The sequence below is a fragment of the Rana temporaria genome, chromosome 2, assembly GCF_905171775.1.
Source record: "Rana temporaria chromosome 2, aRanTem1.1, whole genome shotgun sequence".
In the NCBI taxonomy this organism is placed as follows: Eukaryota; Metazoa; Chordata; class Amphibia; order Anura; family Ranidae; genus Rana; species Rana temporaria.
The window spans coordinates 388,860,716-388,884,574 of NC_053490.1; the positions used below are offsets into that span (position 1 = coordinate 388,860,716).

General features: G+C 46.2%; 1 protein-coding gene across 3 annotated transcripts in view; it reads left to right on the top strand.

Moving 5' to 3' along the window:
• FGR (FGR proto-oncogene, Src family tyrosine kinase) overlaps positions 1–23,859 on the top strand; it is a 205,926-nt gene that overhangs the window by 100,779 nt on the left and 81,288 nt on the right. For all 3 annotated transcript variants that reach the window (XM_040337980.1, XM_040337983.1, XM_040337982.1), the window contains exon 5: positions 19,726–19,824. In XM_040337980.1, the coding sequence (XP_040193914.1) occupies positions 19,726–19,824 (99 nt within the window). The remainder of the gene's footprint in view (positions 1–19,725; positions 19,825–23,859) is intronic.

A 23,859-nucleotide genomic window follows, 5' to 3' on the forward strand; every position in this document is an offset into this window, starting at 1 on the left:
TTAGCTATTTCCGACGATCCACGAACGTACGAGCGGCCGTCGCATTCTTTTACGTCGTCTCTAGACGGCTTTTTCCGGCGTTTAGTTAAACCTGCTATTTGGTGGCGTACGCAATGATAAGTATGGCCGTCGTTCCCGCGTATAATTAAAAAAAAAAAATTTGTTTGCGTAAGTCGTCCGTGAATCGGGATGGACGTAATTTACGTCCACGTCAAAACAATGACGTCCTTGCGACGTCATTTAGCGCAATGCATGGTGGGAAATTTAGGGACGGCGCATGCACAGTTTGTTCGGCGCGGGGACGCGCTTCATTTAAATGAAACACGCCCCCTACTCGCCGATTTGAATTAGGCGCCGTAAGTTACGGCGGCGTAGTGTATCTCTTGTGGCGTAACGGCGCCTAATTCAAATCGGCGAGTAGGGGGCAAATTCTTTCAGGATTCAAACCAAAAAAAGTAAATTACGGCGGCGTAGCGTATCTTAGATACGCTGCGCCGGGGCAGATCTTTGTGGATCTGCCCCTATTTGTTTTTTTTACGTTCAACCCAGCAGGCTAAACGAATAAAAACTGGCAGCTCAGTTGGAGCGCTGTACTAACATTGCATAGTTATACCGCACTGAGCTATTGTGTTCTGACAGAAGGGATGGCCCCCCCCGCCAGAGCACACTGGTCGTTGTCGATGCCAATTGGCAGACTTTTTTCGGTCATGCCCCTGCAGTACACGCAAGATGAATGTCAGCCAGGTTCTATTGAACTGGCCATTGCCGCCTGACAATTGGCCTGTGTGTACAGCCCTAAAGACTGAGAAATGGGAAGGTTCCCGAAAAGCATCTCTAGAGAAAGATTTTGAGCAGGAAGTGGAGAAGTAGAAGAACCAAATTGTAACATTTTAGGATACATTACACACATGGGAAAGCACCACTATAGTTTGAGATTTTCCTAGCTTGTGACGGAAAATATTGATTATATGAAGACAGGAGGCGAGTATCTTATGCATTATCTTTCCTTTAATAATGCTCACAGCAGAAAGTGTATCTAAAACATTCAGTGTAAAAAACTTAAAACAACCACCACCCCCAGCAGTCCATATAGTCACTAACCACGCCCCAACGGGGGACTCCATAAAAGGGGGCTGCTTGTGGTGGATCCTCCTCTTTCTTGATGCGACGCTTACAGGATAGAACGGCATCGGAGGAGAACGAAACAATGTAACCTTGAGGTCTAGACAGGCCGGTCGACGACGGACATCTTCTGTGGGGAAGAGACGGCTTTTCACCATGACCCAACAGAGGTCCGGGAACGAACGATCCCAACGGGGAAACTAAACCTGGATGTGTTTCATCCAACGGACGGGATTCCGTCCTCCTTCAAACTGGATAATCTGTCTGCCGAACGCAGATTGTCGGTCAGTAGCCTGTGAAGGAGAGAAAAAAAAAAAAAAAAAAAAAAACAACCGTAATAGGGAGGGTAGGGAGGGAAGATACTCGCCTCCTGTCTTCATATAATCAATATTTTCCGTCACAAGCTAGGAAAATCTCAAATTATATATCAGACAGGAGGCTCATATCTTATGCAAGTTCAAAGCTAATGTAGCAATCACAATTTTAACACATAGAAAACATAAGATATTCATTAAGGGAGAACTGATCTGGATATGTGATCTGTAGGTCTGAAGTAAAACTGGCGGAACGTGGTCTCCGAGGACCAGTCCGCTGCTCTCAATAAATCGTAGAGAGAGCCTCCTGTGACGAGCACCTTCGTGGCCATGGCACCCCTGGTGGAGTGGGCCCCGAAAAGTGTGACGTCTATCCCCGCCATGTCCATGGCGGTCCTTACCCAACGCGCCAGAGAGGCGGGGGAGACTGGAAAATGGGGTTTTACATGAGACAGAAGAAGCTGGGAAGAGCCCGCGGGGCGCAGAGCAGAAGTCTGAGATTCGTACGTCTGAAGACAGCGGACGACACAAAGGAACGGATGATCAGGAAAAGAAGGGTAAAAGACCGAGGAGATGCCGGTCTTTGTCCTGCGTACAATGGAGAATTCAACTCCCTGTGGGGAAAACTGACGTCTGGAAATGTCCAGGGCTCTGACATCAGACACTCTCTTGACAGAGAGGAGACAGAGAAGGACCGTCAGTTTTATGGATAACAGTTTAAGTGAAAGGTTAGTGTTGTCCCCCCAACTGGCGAACATATCCAGCACCTTGGAAACATCCCAGGTCGCTTGGTATCTAGGCCTGGGGGGACGTTGGAATTTTGCACCTCTCAAAAGACGGCATACTAAAGGGTGTCTGCCAATGGGTAGAGAATCAACAGGTTGGTGATATGCTGAAATGGCTGAACGGTAGATATTAATGGAGCTATACGAGCTACCGGAATCAAAGGAATCGGCTAAATAATTGACCACTAGGGGTACAGGGGCTTGCACGGGATCAACTTGCCGTTGATCACACCAACGAACCCAACGCCCCCAGGCTGATCGATATGCCGATCTAGTCCCGAGGGCCCAGGCCAGGGCGAGGAGGTTTCGAGCTGACTCTGAAAGGATTCTATCAGGGGTAGGGATCCCGATACTAACCACGCGAGAAGTGTGAGATTGCCCTCCAGAACTAGGGGATGGGGTTCCCTGTTCGGGTTGGTGAGGAGGTGAGAGTATTGTGGGAGGTGTCTGGGAGAGTCCACCGACATTGCCAATAACAGAGGGAACCAAGGTTGGGTCGGCCACCATGGTGTGATCAGTACCACCGTTGCTCCCAGATTGGTTATCCGAAGGAGGAGTCTGGATAGTATCTGGAAGGGGGGAAAAGCGTAGTGCGTCCCCTTCGGCCAAGGTTGGCGAAGAGCGTCTACTGCATAAGCCTCTGGATCTGGCCTCCAGCTGAAGAAGCGGGGTAACTGGCGATTGAGCCGAGAGGCAAATAGATCGAAAGATAGCGGACCCCAAAGCTTCTGCAAAAGGAGAAAGATTGGTCGATCTAGTCTCCAATCGCTGGAATCTCGAAGATATCGAGAGTTCCAGTCGGCCACGGAGTTGAGGACTCCCGGGATGTACTCCGCTATAGGCGTGATGTTGTGGGACAGACAAAAGTGCCAGAAGTCCCTGGCGATATAAGCCAAAGTTTTGGATCTGGTGCCCCCCAGTCGGTTGACATACTGCACCGCCGCCACATTGTCCATGCGAAAGAGAATACAGCATGCTGGAGAATGAGGCATGAAGCTCTTGACAGCGAACAGGGCTGCCAATAGTTCCAGTGCATTGATGTGCAGGGAGGATTCTGTTTGGGACCAAGTCCCCCCTGTAGAGGCTGCGCCGCACCGTGCGCCCCAGCCCAGTCGACTGGCGTCTGACTCTATAACCACGTCTGGGCTGGGATTGAATATAGTCCTGCCGTTCCACTCGACGGCATGGTGTAGCCACCATTTCAGTTCCTCTGTGGTCTCCTGACATAGGGGAATCTCGTCTGAATATCCGAGGCCTTGCCTCAGATGCATAATCTTGAGCCTCTGAAGGGCCCTGTAATGCAGAGGGGCCGGGAATATGGCTTGGATAGAGGCAGCCAGTAAGCCTACCAGTCGGGCCAGAGTACGTAGTGAGAGATATCTCTTGCGAAGTGCAGAGCGAATCTCTTTGCGAATAAGTGTAAGTTTGGGTTTGGGGAGGCTGAGGGTAGATTGGACGGTGTCCACTGTGAAACCTAAGAATTCCATCTGATGGGATGGGGTTAAGACCGATTTTTCGCGGTTGATTATGAATCCCAGATTCTGTATAAGGGACATGGCCCATGACATGTGTAACAGGGCTTGGGACTTTGAGTATGCCATAATGAGAATGTCGTCCAGATAAATAATCAGACGCACCCCTCTGCTCCTTAGAGCTGCCACTACGGGTTTCATGATCTTGGTGAAACACCATGGGGCGGATGATAGGCCGAAGGGGAGGCAAGTAAATTGCCACCTCTTTCCTTTCCACGGGAAACGCAGCAGATGCTGAGAGTCCGGGTGTATGGGTACCGTCAGGTAAGCGTCCTTGAGATCTACCTTCACGAGCCAGTCTCTGGGTTGGAGAAGGTCTCGTAGGAAATGAATTCCTTCCATTTTGAAGTGGCGATACTGGACGTGTTGGTTCAGGCCCCTGAGGTTGATAACCGGGCGGTAGCCCCCCCCTTTTTTGCGAACCAGAAAAAGGTTGCTTATGAAACCTGGGGAAGAAGGGTCTACTTCCACTATGGCCTGTTTGGTAAACAGATCTCTCACCTCCCTGTCTATGAGAAGGCAGCTTCGTTTTGCAAAGCGGATTGGGAGGAGGAATTATATTGAGTAGAGGAGGAAAAAGTATGTCTATCGCGAACCCCTCTACGGAATTTAAGATCCACGCGTCTGCCGTAATCGCAGACCAGGCGTGGGTAAAATGTCTCAGACGACCCCCCACTGGGATGAGATCGGGTGTGGTGTAAAGCATACTCACCGGTATAGGATCTGGATCGAGGGTAGCCGCGTCCCCCGCATCCGCGCCAGGGTCTGCCTCTGGGGGGAAAGAACGGTGCTGGTTGAGCCACCGGGGCGGAGTAGTTTGGAGCCTGGTACTGATATTGGGTAGAGTTCCTACCCTGTGGCCTGTAAAAATTTGCGCGGCCGGCAGAACGGCCTCTACTTCTGCCAGCCCTGTTGAAAACCTTATTGGTTCCGGTACGTCTCAGAGAATTCTGAGCTTTGTCAAGGCTGGAAAACAGACCAACGAATTTGTTTATGTCTTTAATGACTGAATCCCCAAATAGCATGCCCTCGGCCGATGGGCCGGGTTCAGTCTCAGCCAGGTGTGAGAGTTGGGGATCCAGGCGCATGAGAATGGATCTGCGCCGTTCTACGGAACATGCCGTGTTGGCAGTGCCCGCTAGGCATAGGGCTCTTTGTGCCCAACCTCTCAGTTGTGGTAAATCAACTGCTTGTCCCGAAGTTGCTGCTTGTTCGGACAAATTTAGGATTTTGGTCAGTGGACCGATAAGATCCAAAACTCGGTCTTGTATTGACCGGAAGGACCTCTCAATGCCCTTTTTCTGAAATTTACCTGTTTTAATTAGGTACTTAGTGAGGACCGGGTCTACCTCCGGGGTAGCCACCACTTTCTTGGGCAATGAGGGTCTAGGGCATTCGGCTCTCAGCTTGTTGCGGGCCGTTCTGTCCAGGGACTTCCTGACCCAAAGCTCTACGTATTGTGCCACATGTGGCAGGGGTGTCCAGTCTCCGGAACGCGGGTGAGTAATCGCGTCCGGGTGGAAAAATGGTTCCCCTAGAGCGTCCAATAGGACATCGTCCTGCGTGGCAGGATTGGCGACTGTGTCGGTCGTCATGGCCCCAGCATCCTGATTGACAGATTCAGCATCTGATACTTCTGAGCCCTCAGAAAAGTCAGCCGATTCCTCAGCAGAGGAATCTTCGTACGAATCTGGCTTGGCTCTTCTAGGAATTCTATACCCCTTTTGGTGTGTCTCCCTGGGGTCCAGGGGTCGAGCAGATTCAGGTAATTGCTGGGGATGGTAGCCCGTGTTAGGGGCTGCCTGTTGCACGTTATTTTCTTCCCCTGCCGGGGAGTCAATTACCACCAGGGTGTGTTTTCTTTTATGCAGCACTTTACCCTTCTTTAAAGGTGGTTCGCCGCTCTGCGGCGGTGGTGGATGTACCACATTGGGTTGTAACGCCCAAGCGGGTGAGGCCGTAGAGGCCAGGGCTGCTTGAATGGACATTTGTATAATGTCCTGTAACTGTGTGGCACTCAACGTGTGTGAGGCAGCAGCGGGAGAGGAATCTCCATTGAGGGGATTTGTCTCAGACATGTCCAATATGATCTCTACTGCAGGTATATTAATCCTCAGGCAGATCTAAAATAGTACAGGCAGGCACTAAAGCAAAGTAGCTGTAAGTTGTATCTAATATCTGGACCTGTGGTGTATGTCACAGACCGGATAATTATAAGAAGTGCCAGCTAGCTGAGGTATTAATGGTTCCTATATATCTATATAATCGTTTGTTATATAAATCGTTAAGTGAATAAAACTTAGCAGTACCAGGTTCCCACTATCTTCCCCTCCGTCGGCGCCGAATGGCGACAGAGGGGAAGGGAACCTGGACTCCCCCAGCGGCCCGGGAACGAAGTCTCGCGAGACTACGGCCGCTGGGCGCTGATTGGACGATCGAATGGCGAAGAAGCTCCGCCCCCTCCGAACGCGCGCTCTGTGCGGCAGTGAGTGAGGGAGACGAGCTTTCCCTCAGAATGGTGGTGACAAGCCGCGGTGCGCGCTGGGAAGACCGCAGAGGGGCTGAGGTGATGTGACAAGGGGGAGAGGGTCTCGAGCGCCAGAGAAACTGCGCGATAGGCACGGGTAGACAAGGAAAATCTTGTCAGAGACCGGAAAATGTGGAACAAGGAATGGTAATCCACAATATGCTATTAAGTTAATACATGAATAAAATTATATAAAATTATATAAATATATAACTAAGGGAACAATAATGAGGATAGGCCAGGGGAAGAAACAGGAGTGGTAGAGAACTCTGTATATCCCTAGCCAACATCAATATATAAATATATATATATTTGTCTGATGATAAAATCTAATGGAGTACTTATCTGATCCTGTGAGCAGAAAGAAAGAGGAGGATCCACCACAAGCAGCCCCCTTTTATGGAGTCCCCCGTTGGGGCGTGGTTAGTGACTATATGGACTGCTGGGGGTGGTGGTTGTTTTAAGTTTTTTACACTGAATGTTTTAGATACACTTTCTGCTGTGAGCATTATTAAAGGAAAGATAATGCATAAGATATGAGCCTCCTGTCTGATATATAATCCTTGATTAATCTATTAGGATCTTGCCTCTGGCCATGAATAGGGTCACCTCAGAGCTAAATCCTGGCTGTGTGAAGCCTTCCTGCTTTAATGACACGATGAATGCATTTTATGTTGTTTTTCTAAAAACAGACAGTGCTTTACGCGGTGCGTCTTGTTGCTTTTGACAGAACAGTGTTCCCAGGACATCAGGTAGCAAAGGCAACTTGTTTTCTGCAAAACAGGAATGTCTGGCTTTCAAGATAAAGCCCTTGGCAAGTAAGCTGTGTTTCCTGGCTTGACTGTACCTTTAAAGAGCTACTTCAGTCAACCATTATAAGTAAACAGCACACAGCTAATGCGAGACATTCTCTACATACCCACCACTGCTGTTTCAAAGAGGAGCATGTGGGTGGGATTGCAGAAGATGACAATCAAGCTGTTGGAGAAGAAGGCAGTGACCCTGAATGCAATTTGGACTGTAAAGTCATTGGACTTGGTTTAAGTTGGGACCAGAAAGCGTAACAGGGAACTGACAGGAGTGTGGGGCTTGGTGACACACAAATGTTCAAGTAGTCATGGAAACTTGCTTGACAGCGTTCTCCCACTGTCCTCTTTTCCTTCATCCAGTGCCTCCTGTCCAGGAAACCTCCACATTTTCTTGGAGAGCACTGTCCGCACCTGAGCCCAGGCCCAAGGTCACCCCCCCCCCCAGACTGGGGAGCTTCATCAAAGGCCCCGACAGCCTAACACTCCATCTCCATTTTTCCACAGATCAACTCCTCTCCAGCTGGGCTGACTCTGGGTATTTAGGGAGGCCTGCCCCCTGACAATCAAAGTTGGGGATTGGTTAGATCTCCTCAGAACACCCCAGGTGGCTCCACCTCCCCTCCAGCCTCTCTTTCTAGAAAATACTAGAATATTCTAGAAAGAAGTAGGAGGTCCTAGTGAAGCCACCTGTGAGTCACCCAGCACAACCGTGAGCCACTCCCAGCCCAGATCAAACACACCTACTCTAGGGGAAAAACCTGCACTAATTTCCTAGCACACTAGAGGGTGCTACACTAGGAAAAGTGCTTTATTCCTCATCGAAGAATAGTTGGTGGATCAATGTAACTCCCTTGCCATATTGGAAGAAAAGGAACTGTCTTGGGACACGCATTAAATACACTAATAATAAGGAAAGCTGGTGAGCAGAAAATCTCAGGCAAACCACAAGTTAACAATCACTTGAAAACCTGAAAGACATAATGGAGAACATGCATATAATGCAACAACATCTATAATATAAGGCTTCAAGTTGTGACAACTAAAGTTCCAGATACTTCCTTCTCGAAGTCGCAGGTAGGATCCAACAGCATACCCAAGTAAGTTCAGTCTCCAAACGGCAAGAGCAAAATGAGTTCCGTGATAGGTCTGATGAAAGTCTTTACAGTCCCTTGTCTTGAAACTTTCACCTCCACCTTACGTACCTTACCGTCATCACTAGGAACGCTCTTTACAATAAGACCCATAGGCCACTCGACTCTTTCAGCTTGCTGATCCTTAAGCAGAACGAGATCTCCAACTTGGATGTTAAGGTTCGGGCGCTGCCATTTCCTGCGTCCTTGCAGAGTAGAAAGATACTCCATCTTCCAACGATTCCAGAAGCAGTTGGCAAGGTGTTGTACTCGCTTCCACTGATCGTAGCACAGATTTCCTGATTTAAAGTCTCCAGGTGGCACGGGAACAGTCCCAAGCTTCTGGGTAAGAAGAGTGGCTGGAGTAAGGATAGTTGGGGTCTCTGGATCTGTAGACACTGGAACAAGTGGTCTTGAATTGATTATGGCAGATGCTTCTGCCAGGAAGGTGGTTAGAATCTCGTGGGTAAGTCTTGTGGAATTCAAGTCCATGAGCATAGAGTCCAGTATTTTTCGCGTGATTCCTATCATTCTCTCCCATGAACCACCCATGTGGGAAGAATGGGGAGGATTGAAAATCCATGTGCAGCCTCTTTCAGCTAAAAGGTCTTGTATTGGCCTAGAGTTGAGCTGTAACTCTCGACAAGCTCCAACAAAATTAGTTCCACAGTCGGATCTTAGTGTCTTGACTGGTCCTCTGATGGAAAGGAACCGTCTTAGAGCATTGATGAAACTTGAGGCATCCATAGATTCTATTACTTCAATGTGTACTGCACGTACACTCATGCAGGTGAACAGCACTGCCCATTGCTTACTATTGGCTTGGCCACCTCGTGTTCTGCGGGCTGTTACCATCCATGGTCCGAAGACATCCAGACCAACGTGAGTAAAGGGTGGGTCAGTACTTAACCTGTCAGCTGGTAAATCTGACATTTGCTGTTGCTGATGTTTCCCTCTTAGTTTGCGGCACTGAACGCAGCTGTGCAGTGTAGCTGTAATCTGTCTTTTTGCTCCTATAATCCAAAGGCCTGCAACTCTTATGGCTCCCTCTGTGAAGTGTCTACCTTGGTGTTTCACCCTTTCATGGTAGTGCCGTATGAGCAAAGTGGTGATGTGATGGCGAGCAGGTATAATGAGAGGATTCTGTTCTTGCTCACTGAACTTAGCCTTGTTTAGGCGTCCACCAACCCTTAACGTGCCATCATTGTCAATGAATGGGTTCAGGTTAGCGATTGGACTGTTTTTTGGAATGTCCCCCTTGTCACGGATACGTCTGATTTCTGAGCCAAAGACATCCTGTTGTACACTGCGTATTACGATCAGTTCAGCTTCAGCAATGTCTTTTGCAGAAAGAAGCTTTTGGCACATGTGCCAACCTTGACAGTGAGCATCTGTGAGCTTCGTGTGAAAGCAGTGTGCAATATGAACTAACCTTGCGGTGGTGCGTACCAGCCTTGTCCACTTGGAGAAACGTTCAAAGCGTTGACAGCCCAAGGCACGTCTTTGTTCAGTTCTGGTGACAAGGGTTTTAACTTCAGGACGAACCTCTGGATCTTTGTCGGGTTCTAGAAGACTGAAGACGTCAGTCGTGGTTTCTTCTGGATCAGCCAACAAGAATTCAGGACCTGTTAACCAAGAAGAATTTACGAAGGCACTCGCAGACACTGGCCTGGTGCCATGATCTGCAGGATTCATTTCAGATGGAACATAATGCCATTGTTCAGGTTTAGATGATTTTCTTATTCTTTCTACACGGTTGCTGACATAGACATAGAAACGTTTAGTCTGGTTGTATATGTAGCCCAGAACAACCTTGCTGTCTGTGTAGAATTTGATGTCATCTATCTGAATGTCTAGCTCACGCAGTATGAAATCTGCAATCTCTACAGCTAGCACAGTCCCACAAAGTTCAAGCCTAGGAATTGTGTGTTCAGGATTGGGTGCTAACTTAGCTTTCCCAAACAGAAACCCTACATGGGTTAGATTAGCCAAATCCCTTACCTTGAGGTAGGCAACAGCCGCTATGGCCTCAGTAGATGCATCTGAGAAGATGTGCAGCTCTTTCCTCCGACTGGTAGCAAGGGAAGTCGGAGTGTAGCAGCGTGGTATACGGATTCCATCTAAGGCATGTAACGACTGTTTCCAGGACTCCCACCTTGAAAGTTTGTCTATTGGTAGTGGGGCATCCCAATCTTTGATAGTCTCTGAGAGCTGTCTAAGTATGGATTTACCTTGTATGGTGATGGGAGCCACAAATCCCACTGGATCGTATAGGCTGTTCACCACTGACAGAACTCCACGCCTGGTAAATGGCTTGTCTGCAGAGCTGACTTGAAAGCCGAAGCTGTCTTTTAATAAGTCCCATCGTAGGCCCAGACTTCTCTGCACAGGTGGCATGTCCATCCCCAGATTTAAGTCTTTAAACCCTGTAGCATGATCGCCAGGTTGAAAGGCTTTCATAACAGCAACACTGTTTGAGGCAATCTTGTGTAGTCTGAGGTTAGCCTCAGAAAGCATAACTTGTGTCCTTTGGAGCAGGTCTATGGCTTCTTCCGCTGTAGGTAAAGATTTAAGTCCATCGTCCACATAGAAATCTCTCTCGACGAAATGTCGAGCATCTGCACCATACTCCTGTTCTCCGTCAAGAGCAGTCCTTCGTAAACCGTATGTTGCGACGGCAGGTGACGGGCTATTTCCGAAAACATGAACCTTCATGCGGTATTCAATCATCTCATTGTTCATGTTGTTGTCACGGTGCCACAGAAACCTTAGGAAGTTCCTATGGTCTTCTCGTACAATAAAGCAATGAAACATTTGTTCAATGTCCGCAGTTATGGCAACTGGCTCTCTTCTGAACCTCATGAGTACACCTACAAGGTTGTTGGTAAGGTTAGGACCAGTGAGAAGAATATCATTCAGGGATACGCCCTGATGCTTGGCACTGGAGTCGAACACTACCCTAATTTGTTTTGGCTTACGTGGATGGTACACTCCGAAGAAGGGTAGGTACCAGCACTCATCGTGTATTTGAAGAGGTGGAGCTGGCTCAGCGTGCTCATTGTCAAAGATCCTCTTCATAAAGGTAATGAAATGGTCCTTCATTTCAGGCCTGTTCTTTAGTGTTCGTTGAAGTGAGTTGAATCTGGATAAAGCCTGTTCACGATTGTTTGGCAGTTTGACCTTTGCAGCACGAAGAGGCAATGGTGCAACCCAGCTGTTAGACTCATCCTTGAAGAATTCTTTGTCCATTATTTTGATGAACTCTCTGTCTTCAACTGACAAGGCTATTTTGTTGTCGTCACTTGTGGTACAAAACACTGTGGTACCTAGGTTGTCATCACAAAGGATAGGAGTGACATCAGGTACTTGGATGATGTCAAGAGGCTTCTCCTTTATTTCATAATGGTGAGGGCACTCTTTGAAGTGGGATGCACGTCCATTTCCTAACATGTAAGTTTTGAAGGAGTGGATCTCAGATGATGTACACATTCTATCCAAGCATACATCGCCCACTATTACCCAGCCTAGATCAAGTCTTTGTGCATAAGGGGCATCCTCAGGTCCATCACACTGCTCACGTACCCTATGTACTCTAAGAATGTCTCTTCCTAGCAAGACCAAGATTTCAGCATTCATGTCCATTGCGGGAATCTCATCAGCAAGGTGCCTTAAGTGAGGATGGTGATATGCAACCTCTGGAGTAGGAATCTCTTCTCTTTCATCTGGTATCTGGTCACACTCGACTAATGTTGGTAGGAGTATGCCCTCTTTCCCTTCGATATGAGACACCATGAACCCATCGACCCTTCTGCCGAAAGTCTCTACGCGACCATTACAGGTTCTGAGAGTATACGGTGTGGCATGACCCTCAATGCCAAAGATCTCAAAGAATTTAGGCTTAACCAGGGATCTGTTGCTCTGTTCATCTATTATGGCATACATCCTGGCAGCTTTTTCAGGTTGACCCTCTGGGTATACCTTAACAAGGCATATCTTGGCACAGCACTTGTGATCTAAACCTTCTCCACAGACTTCTGTGCATGAAGAAGAAACATTCTCCTGGGCTAGAGCGTGGCTTCGTTGCTCCCCGCCATGATTTGAGAGAGGGGTGGAGGTAGGTAGCTGCTGTGGGCTGTCTGTAAGTGGAGTAGGATGCATAGCTGTCACGTGTCTTTCGCTGCTGCATTCTGTGCACTTGATGACAACTTTACAGTCCTTGGCAAAATGACTATAAGAAGCACAGCACCTATAGCATACTCCAAGTTTCTGGAGAATCTCCCTGCGCTCTTGTAAAGTCTTTGCTCTCAGCTCTCGGCATTTCTTAAGAGGGTGAGGCTTCTTGTGAATAGGGCACTGACGATTAGGATCTTTACCTTTATCACCCGAATCACTCTGGTATGCATGAGAGGATACGGGTGGTGAGATGTCTGTCCTTTTAACAGATATTGCTCTATGAAAGTCTTTGTGTTTAGCTGCTGTGTTGTCATACCTTGGAGATGGTGATGAAGCAGGCAAGTTGGGTTCACTGAAGCTGAAGCTGGGATCATTTCTCATCCAGGCTTGTTCACTGATGAACCTGCAAAAATATGAGAATGGAGGAAAGGATACGTTATAGTCTCTTTTGTACCTTGAGCCCTGCTGCGCCCATCTCTCCTGCAGGCCGTATGGCAGTTTAGACACCACTGGATTGACACCATGAGCAGTGTCCAGGAAGCTTAGACCAGGTAGACGTGGGTCTGTCTTTGCCAACTCTAACTCCATGAGGAGGTCACTTAGATCTTGGAGCTTGCGATAGTCTTTGTTCCCTATTTTTGGGAAGTTTTGCAGTCTCTTGAATAGAGCGCTTTCTATGGCTTCTGAGCTACCATAGGCTTGCTCAAGTCTTGCCCATGTGGCAACAAGACCTGCATCTGGGTGGTCAACATGTACTGTCCTCAGTCTTTTAACACGATTTGCAGATTCTGGCCCCAGCCACCTTATGAGCAAATCAAGTTCGTCCTTGCTAGTAAGGTTGAAATTAGCAATAGCAGCCTTGAAGGTTGATCTCCAGGCCCTGTAGCTCTCTGGACAGTCATCAAACCTTGAGAGGCTGGTGATAATGAGCTCACGGCGCGCCATATAGCTGGCTAAGTCATTCAAGTCTGATCTCTCACTCTTTGGTGCCAAAGTAATCTGTGGAACCCCTTGGGTGTGAAAGTTGTCTGGTGAAGAAGGGTGAGGTTTACCAGGATGAAATGATGTTGCATGAGCGCTTAACTTTGGTGTAGTCTTTAAGGCTTCTGCTGGCTGTGGCTGGAGCTGCGGCTTGTCGCTGGAAGTCACCTTGTTGATGGCAGGAGTTGATGTGGTTTGCTGCGTAGATGCTCTTGCGTTGTGGACTTGAGGAGACTCAGACATTTGGAGCTGGGAGGTCCCTGAGTTGAGAGTCAGAACAGTGTTGTTAGTAGGAGGTACAGGAGATGACTCTGAATCTTTGTAAACATTATGCTTTAGCACATAATCACTGGTGCGATCAATTGGATCTTCCAGTTCTGCTGGGATAAGACAGTCTGAATTAGTACTTCGACCCATTGCTTGTTCAAGGACTTTCAGCCTTGCTAGCGCACCTGCTTCCTCTTTCTCTATTTGCAGAATCTTTATTTGGGCTTCCATCTCTGCTTGGCGAGTTTTGCTCTGGGCTTCCATCTCTGCTTGGCGAGTTTTGCTCTGGGCTTCAAGAGCTTTGCTTTGGGCTTCCATCTCTGCTTGGCGAGTTTTGCTTTGGGCTTCCATCTCTGCTTCAAGAGCTTTGCTTTGGGCCTCCATCTCTGCTTCAAGAGCTTTGCTTTGGGCCTTCATCTCTGCTTCTTTCTTAGCAAGGGAGCTTTGCGCTTTTTTGGATTCAGCCTCAGCGCGGGCCTCTATTAGCTTGTCGCTTAATGTTGAACTTCTGGAGCGAGAGGATCTAGAAGAATGTGCAGTGTGCTTGGTTGATGTTGATCTGTGAGATCTGGTCTCTTGCAGTTGAGCAATGCGGAGTTCTGCCTTACACTGAGCATTTTGCACTAAGAGATCCCTTTGTTGGTTCAGTGCATCAGTCTTGGTCAGTTCTGCTGAAGAGTCCTCTATATTACAGTCTTGCAAGAAAGCAGTGTATTTTGCAGACAGCCGTTGGTAGTGTTCATACGCAGCAGATAGGCGAACTATAGAATCTCCTAGTTCAGCCGGTTGATCATTAAAGTGTGGCAAAACTGACATGCAGTGTGAAGTTCTGTCCCAGAAGTCCGATAGCTTGCTGGAGAACTTATCTCTAGTGTATTCATAGTTTTCTCTGAGTTTCTGTATTGGTTTTATTGTACGCTTGGGTCTTACACTCTGTTCAGCAATATCTGCAGAGTCTGCTCCCTGTACGTCTGCGGGTTCAGAGGCATGATGAATCTGCGTTGGTTCAGCCGTAAAAGAGTGTTCAGAGCCTTGTCTAGACATTTCTCACGGTTTTGTAAAAAATGGTACTGTCTCTTTAAGAAGACGAACAGCAGCTTAGACAGGTGGGGTAACACAGTTCAATTAGAGAAACCGCTTTCAACATTCACATGAAGCGCATTAAGCTTGTGCGACCATGTGCTTTCACAAGATGGCGGCTGGCACTGAGCTTGATTGCAGATTAGGCACACACATATACCCAGCATGCTGTAAGAATTCTATGCATCTTTTGACTGTTCTGACTCCGATTGTTGTGATAGCAATATATCCCTTGCTGAGACCTCTATGCTTGGCCTGTATAAGCAGATATACTCACTGCGGACAATCCTTGTCAGACAGCTGAACTCGTCAATACCGATTCATTCAAAAGAGGTGTTTATTCCTTAACTTCAGGGGTTACAGCAGATAACAGGAACAACAGATGAATGGTGATAGTATTGTGCGGTCAAAAGATGATGCCTTTCCTACCTACTGAGCAGAGTACGAGTGTCCTTCCCACATGTGGCTTGCTGGCTGAAGAGATGACACAGGAAGTACTCCACACAGGAAGCAGGGAGGGGCATTCATACAGTGAAAATATGTGGTAACTCAAAGAATCACATAAACATGTGCATTGCAACAAAGGCCACTAGATGGCAGCATAGGATAACACATAGATTTAGCTATGAGAAAATAGTAGGCAAACCACACTATATAAACTCTAATCTATATAACAATGCTAATATTAACTGAGGCTATGCATCTCATATTCTATGCCCCTATTGGGGCAGCACAATCGCTTTAACTGACAATTGCGCAGTCGTGAGACGCTGTACACAAACAAAATTGACGTCCTTTTTTTCCCACAAATCAAGCTTTCTTTTGGTGGTATTTATAATTCTTTATTTTTGTGTCTTTTCTCTTTTCACATACAAGAAAGATAACATGTACAATTCTTTCAATATCTTCAGTATTGTAGCCTTCATTTATATCACCACCTAAACATCTCACAATCTCTGTGTTACTACCTCCTGTTCCATTTCTGATCTCCCATATACTGGCCAGGGTGCTATCTCCTTCATGGCCCCGAGGCCTTCATCTACCACCTTCGGAGCAGCACCTTGGTCTCGAGGGAGTGTTGGTCACTCACCCTGCGTCCCCCTTCCCCACCCCCCAGGGGAAAAAATAAAATAAAAAATAAATCCCGCACCACGTCAACCCCAGTCTCTCCCCCTCACCCCCCTAAGGGTTACGTTCCCTATATTCTATGTATGGAGTCCAGGTCCTCCAATAAGTCTCCTCTCGTTCCTGCATTCCCATTGTAAGGTTTTCCATCATCTGTATCTCGTTTATTCTGCTAAGCCATTGTAATTTTGTTGGGGGGGCAGTATTTTTCCATAGAATTGGAATGCATGCCTTTGCAGCTGTTATTAAATGACGTAGTAGGGATTGCTTATAGTTTTCCAGTGATATGGGAATGTCAAATAATAAGAAAGCCGCTGGTCTGTCACCAAGATTCACCACGGTAATTTCCAGGGTTGTCTCCGAGACCATCTTCCAAAATTCTCTTATCACCTGACATTCCCACAAAATATGTAACATGGTGCCCTCTTCTTTCTGACATCTCCAGCAAACTTTAGACGTATTAGGGAAAAACCGGTTCAGTATTGTTGGTGTCCTATACCATCTTGTCAGTACTTTGTATCCCCCCTCCTGATACCTGGATGCGATTGAGGCTTTGTGAGTGAATGAGAAGATCTTATCTTTCTGTGTCTCTGAGAACTTAATTCCCAGCTCCCTTTCCCACGCCTGTATAAAAACACTTTTGGTGGTATTTGATCACCTCTGCAGTTTTTTTTTTTGCGCTATAAACAAACAAAGCGCGACAGTTTCGAAAATAAAAACTTTTTTTTTACTTTTTGCTATAATACATATACCAAAAAATATATTAAAAAACCAATTTATTCATCAGTTTAGGCTGATATATATTCTTCTATGTATTTTTGGTTAAAAAATTGCAATAAGTGTATATTGATATATATTGAAAAAAAAATTATAGTGTCTACAAAATAGGGGATAGATTTATGGCATTTTTATTATTTTTACCAGTAATGGCGGCAATCTGTAATTTTTAACAGGACTGCAGCATTGCGGCGGACAGATCTGACACTTTTAACTATTTTTTGGGACCATTGACATTTATACAGCGAGCTAAAAATAGCCACTGATTACTGTGTAAATGTCACTGGTAGGGAAGGGGTTAAATGTGTTCCCAAAGTGTGTTCTAACTGTAGGAAGAATGGGCTTACTGAAAAATGACAGAGATCACTGTTCCCGATCACTGGGAACAGTAGATCCCTGTCATGTCACCTGTCAGAACGGGGAATCGCCTTGTTTACAATGGCAGTTTCCTGTTCTGCCTCTGTAATAGGTGATCGCGGGTGGCCGACGGCAGGGCCGTCTTTAATGTTGATTGGACCCTGGGCAAAATACATTTGGGGTCCCCCCATGCAATTTTGCTCTCCACCTGCTCTGAAACATACAATAAATATCAGCTAGAAATCAGTTTACTGTATAAGATCAGGCGGTGATTGCGATTGGTTGCCAGAGGTTACAGCATATCATTACCACTTACTGACTGGTTGCTAGAGGTTACATCACACATTAAGGCTCACTGATTAGTTGCCAGAGGTTACAGCAAATGATTTCTTGCAGGCTTGAGGAAAAGAAGGCTAGGACAGCCGCACTCCAAAAAAGTCTTGGTTTATTAAAAATTAATCACAAAACAGCATGCCACGGCCAAAGAACAGAAAAAAGCTGATGTTTCGCACTATAACTTAGTGCTTATTCATAGCTTCATTCATGATTTCTTCTTGTTGATTGGTTGCTAGAGATTACTGTACAGTAATACTGCTCACTGATTGGTTGCTAGAGGTTACAGCACATCATCTCTTCACTGCAGAGGGGCATGATATACATATGAATGCCACCTTTATTTACATATGAATGCTGCCAGCTTCATCTATTTACATACGAATGCCACCGCTATTTACATATGAATGCTCCTGTAATATACATATGAATGACGGTTATTTACATGTAAACACACAGCCTGCAGGTGAGTCACCTGTACACAACAATAGGGCAGAGCTGGGCAGCATTAGTAGCAGCACTTCACACTGAGATATCAGGACACAGCAAAGGACTAAAACTTCAAGGGACAAGGGAATTGAATAGTTGGCAAGTATGAGGCAGCTGCTTTGGGCTCCAAAACAATGACAGGGCCCAGGGCAGCTGCCCCTTTTGCCCTGCCTTAAAGACGGCCCTGGCTGGCGGACATCGAGTCTGCCTAACCCGCGGGCACAATCACTACCGTGCCTGTGTGAGCCGCCGTACAGCTACACCGATTAACGCAGGAGAGCTGACATGCCGTATAACGACGGCAGCTGATCGTCAAGCAGTAAAATTGTATGTACTGTAAAAATGCTTAAAAAACCGCCAACGCTTCTAAAAGCTACCAAAATGATATTACAAGCCGGCACAGAAACTTAGCTTTTTTCATTCAGTGTTTTTTACTAGCATTTTTTGAGCTTATAAAACGTTATGCAGTACAACGTTTTTCAACCACTTTTCAACAAAACTCTGTGCCATTCCATGCAGAATGAAAATCGCATATCTCTTCTCATGTGCTCTATAGGTTATTTTGTTTCCACCTGTGTAATTAAAATATGTTGTAAACTCTTTTAACCACTAAAGTTTATTTTTTTTGTAAAAAAAAAAAAAAAAAAACATTTGGATGGAAAAGCAAATGCTTGGGATACAAATTTCTACTTAAAAAAAGAAGAAGAAAAAAAAAAAAAGCTGTAATTTAATCTTGCATGTTAATAATAAGCATTGGGCCAGATTCACAGAAGAGATACGCCGGAGTATCTACTAATACTCCGGCGTATTTTCAAATTTGCCTCGTCGTATCTTAATTTGTGATTTACAAACAAGATACGACGGCTTTTGGCTAAGATCCGACAGGCTTATGGCTTCGTACGCCTTCGGATCTTAGGCTGCAATACTTCGGCCACCCCTGGGTGGAGTTCGCGTCGTTTTCCAGCGTCGGGTATGCAAATTAGCTTTTACGGCGATCCACGAAGCTACTCGCGTGCGTTACGTAGTTTTTTCCCGTCACAAAGTTAAGCCAGCTTTTTCATGGCTTAACTTTACACCAGCCATGTTAAAGTATGGCCGTCGTTCCCGCGTCGAATTAAATTTTTTTTTTTTTGGCGTAAGTACGTTACGCACGTCCCCATTCACAAACACGTCGGGGCACCGTAATTTCGCGCAAAGCACGTCGAGAAATTTCCTAACGGAGCATTTGCAGAACGTTCGGCGGGGGAGCGCGCCTAATTTAAATGGTACACGCCCCATTTGAATTAGGCGGGCTTGCGCCGGACGTCTTTATGTTACTCCGCCGCAAGTTTATACTCAAGTGCTTTGTGAATCAAGCACTTACGAGGAAAACTTGCGGCGGTGTAACGTAAAGACGATACGTTACGCCGCCGCATTTGTACCTGAATCTGGCCCATTGTTATCTACACTAATTATACAAAGTACTACTGAATAAGAAGGGTGGGAGGTAGTCTGAGGAATTATATAAATTACAAACAGAAGATTGTTTAGATATGTTTAGAAAGATTCCTTGTTTTTCAAACCTAAAGCCCTGTACACAGGCTCGGTTTTCTCTGCAGTAAAAAGTCTGCCAAGAAAACCGAGGGGAAAGCCGAGAACCTGGCAGGAAAACTGCTGGAAATACCGATGGGAAAATAGAGAGCAGGTTCTCTACTTTCCCGTCGGGATTCCCAGCTGTTTTCCTTATGGGAAAACTGTGAGGAAGCATACACACGTACGGTTTTCCCGGCCAAAAGTTCTCCTGGTAGTTTTCCTGCCGGGAAAACCGGTTGTGTGTACGAGGCTTAAGTATCAAAATTCAACAAAAATGCATTAATTTTTGGTGAACTATACACAAATATGACATGTTATTGTTGCTATAAAATGTTACCCTCTTTCTGTACAGTGAAGGTGATTGGTGGGAGGCTCGATCTCTGCGCACTGGAAAGACGGGATATATTCCCAGTAACTATGTCGCACCACTGAATTCAATACAAGCTGAAGAGTAAGTGCAATGTTGTATATGTCAAATGTACATTATTTTAGTTTTTATGTTTTCATTTTTGAACTTTTTGTATGGAAAAATAGATCTTTTTACTTTGCTGAAGGCAGGGCTTTTTTTCTCAAACAATAGGTGCTGGAACTCAACCACAACCCCCCCAAAACCCCTCCACCCACACACACCCTCCAAATCACATTAAATAGTGGGATTGGTCAGTCAAATTTCACGAACAGTAGGAGGGTCTTAAAGGGGCATTAAATACCAGGATTGCATTACATACAGAGTGCAGCGTTACGCACAGAGTGCAGAGCTATCACTTGTAAACACAGAAACCAGACTTCTGTGTTTACAAGTGATTATGGTGAGCAGGCCCCCCCAAAGGTCTGAGCCAGAGGTGGTGGAACTGAGTTCTGCCAAGATCCCCTTGAAAAAAAGCCCTGGTTATAGGTACCTAACACTGGTTTGGTACCTGTATACTGTAGCCTTTTTATGACTGCACAGACCAAGCATTAGTCAGTAAAGCTACAGGGAGAAATTTGATGCATTAGAAGGCTTTTAGAGTTTCAGAAAATGTGTTGCTCATCCAGCATGCAAAATAGTCATTCAGTATGTTGTGAGCAATCTCAACACCAGTATCTCCGAAATGGTAAGGGAGATTGCTGAGTACTTTCTATTCAACTCTGTATTACTCCCAAGAACAGCAAATGACACTTTTTAACCTGCTGGATGCATAGTCATATGCATGATACTTTCTAAGGTCTGCCAATAAAAAATATTTATGCTACTTATACAGAAATTGTTGCTATTGTGTAAAGCCCTGTACACACGATTGGTTTGTCTGATGAAAACGGACCGATGGACCGTTTTCATCGGACAAACCGATCGTGTGTGGGCAATCGGTTTGTTTTCCATCTGTGAAAAAAAATTGAAAATGTTTTAAAACGGCCACGGTCAAAAATCCACGCATGTTCAGAATCAAGTCATCGCATGCTCGGAAGCATTGAACTTCATTTTTTTCAGCACGTCGTAGTGTTTTACGTCACCGCGTTTTGGCACGGTCGGATTTTTGACCAATGGTGTGCAGGCCCGTCGCTACAGGACAGGCAAAGCAAACAATTGCTTGGGGCCCCTAGCTGGCCTGTGGCCCCCAACTAGGGTGCCCACATACATTGTCCCGGAATGAAAAGAACACTGGGAACATTCAGGAAATCATGGGGCAGAGGCGGACTGAGCCACCAAAGCTTTGGCTCTGGGCTCTGGCTCCGCCTCCACCTGACTATACACCAAATAACTGGTTGCTATAGCCGCCTAGCGTCTGGCAACCAGTGACGTCACTGCCCAGCTTGAAAGTGGAGGAGGATTTCACTTCCTCCTCCTCTGCGCTAGTGCTTAGGGTTTGGAATTTGCCCGAGACCCAATGAAATCAGTGGCAGCCCTGTAGCACCAATCCTCCTCTCCCTTACTATCTGCTTTCACAGCTTTGACCAATAAGGGAAGGGATCAGGTAGGTTAGTGTAGTGGTCAGTGTAGGGATCAGGTAGGTCAGTGTAATGGTCAGTGTAGGGATCAGGTAGGTTAGTATAGTGGTCAGTGTAGGGATCAGGTAGGTCAGTGTAGGTATCAGGTAGGTTAGTGTAGTGGTCAGTGTAGGGATCAGGTAGGTCAGTGTAGGGATCTGGTAGGTTAGTGTAGTGGTCAGTGTAGGGATCAGGTAGGTCAGTGTAATGGTCAGTGTAGGGATCAGGCAGGTCAGTGTAGGGATCAGGTAGGTTAGTGTAGTGGCCAGTGTAGGGATCAGGTAGGTCAGTGTAATGGTCAGTGTAGGGATCAGGTGGGTCAGTGTAGGGATCATGTAGGCCAGTGTAATGGTCAGTGTGGGGATCAGGTAGGTTAGTGTAGGGATCAGGTAGGTCAGTGTAGGGATCAGGTAGGTCACTGTAATGGTCAGTGTAGGGATCAGGCAGGTCAGTGTAATGGTCAAGTATAGGAATCAGGTAGGTTAGTGTAGTGGGCAGTGTAATGGTCAGGGTGGATGGAAAGTGATCACAAAATGGTAAAATATGAATAAAAGCAATGTGGGAAGCATAAAGATGCTGGCATCTTTATGCTTCCCACATTGCTTTTATTCATATTTTACCATTTTGTGATCACTTCTATTGGCTATATTTACACTGATTTGTAAGATATTTTTATAAATAAAATTAATTGGTTGATCTACACTATATGGAGCCCTCTTTTATATTTCATGCTATGCTGGTGTACTAGTTATTCATCTTGCCCCACCATCACCCCTTCCATCCACCCGGCTGTTGGTTTTCTGCTTGCTGTGGTTCTGCGCTGTGCGTGCGGGGGAGGGCCCTCATGTCCATTTTGCTTGGGGCCCCCTAATTCCTTCAAACGGCCCTGATGGTGTGTAGGCAAGACTGATGAAAAAATCCATCGGATTAGATTCCATCAGATATCCGATCGTGTGTACAGGGCTTTAGGCTGCATTCACACTATAACGCGGCGTACGCGGCGTATTTTGCCGCGATTTGTAAACGTTTTTTTCACAAAACATTTTACATTAATGTCTATGCCGAACGCCGAAAGCCGCCTGAAAAAAGGGTCCGGGACTTGTTTTCAGGCGGCAGGCGTACGGCGTTTCGGCGTTCGGCGTGAGATGTGAACCATCTCATAGACATCAATGTAAATTCGCCCCTCCAGCGGCACGAGCGTCCCGCTTCAGGCGTATATACGCCTAGGTGTGAATGGGCTCTTAGTCTCAATCCTTGCATGACCACAATTACATTTATTGATCACCTGGTCTTACTGTAAACCATCTGTTTAGCACTGTAATCAGTTCAAGAGATGTAAGTGGAATCAACCTCAGCTCAATCTAGATTCTAGTGGGTTCAAGTGTCTGTTGGCACCAAGGGAAAATCGCTCGCCTCTTTCTGCAAAGAGTCAACATAACTTCTCCCCATTTTTCTAACACCATAGTGCATGTGAATCTATTTAAACTCATGAACAAAAATTCATTAGAGTGTAACTTAGCTGTCCTTGGATGAGGTTGAATGAGTTTTTTCTTTTCTGCCTTTTCCCACCTTCATTTATACCTGGTGATCCTGCCAGTAGTCCACATCCTGTTGTTGGGTGGCAATGCTCTGTATCTATTTCCTGCTTCCATAGAGGTTGAAGCATGCACCCATTGTTTGACCACAATAGACATTTTTTCCTTTATTTATACCTTGGATCCTGCTTGTAGTGACAATGCTCACTCACTTTACTGTATCTATGTGAGTTTGAAGTTCTCCTGCTTCCATGGTGGTTAAACGGATGGGTGCTTAAACCCTTATTCCTGCACCCAACTTTGGCTCCATTGCAGCTCTGTTGGGCGATGTAATCTCCTGCCTGCTATGAACACTATGGGGTTGATTTACTAAAACTGGAGATTGCAAAACCTGGTGCAGTTGTGCATAGTAGCCAACGTCAGCTTGTTCAATTAAAGCGGAGTTCCGGCCACAATTTCACTTTTTAAATATAAATACCCCTGTAATACACAAGCTTAATGTATTCTAGTAAAGTTAGTCTGTAAACTAAGGTCCGTTTTGTTAGGTTGTTACAGCATTTAGACACTTTATAAAATAGAAATTGATTGGGGCCATCTTAAGTGTGGGCATCATGAAACCAGACTGTATGACTTCCTGGATTTCAGCCTTGCAGATCTCGCACATGCTCAGTGCTGCACAAGCAGTGTAATAGGTTTCAGATCAGGTTTCAGCACCTGTACTGTCCAAGTCACATGATTCTTCGAGACTGGGGAGTGCACAGACTCCTGGAAAGTTACACCCACTACATTCCCAGGAGTCTGTGCGGTGTAGGTTAGGAAGCTTAAGCACCTAGGTGCAGGAAGAGGGAAGATTAACTATTCTGCCTAGCAACAACACTTTGAAGGCATCTAAAAAAAAATGTTTTTCTTAAAGGCATCAGTGCCCATCCTCTCCCTCCACAGAGCACTTGTGTGCCCCATCCCTCCGCAGAGCATCAGTTCCCCCC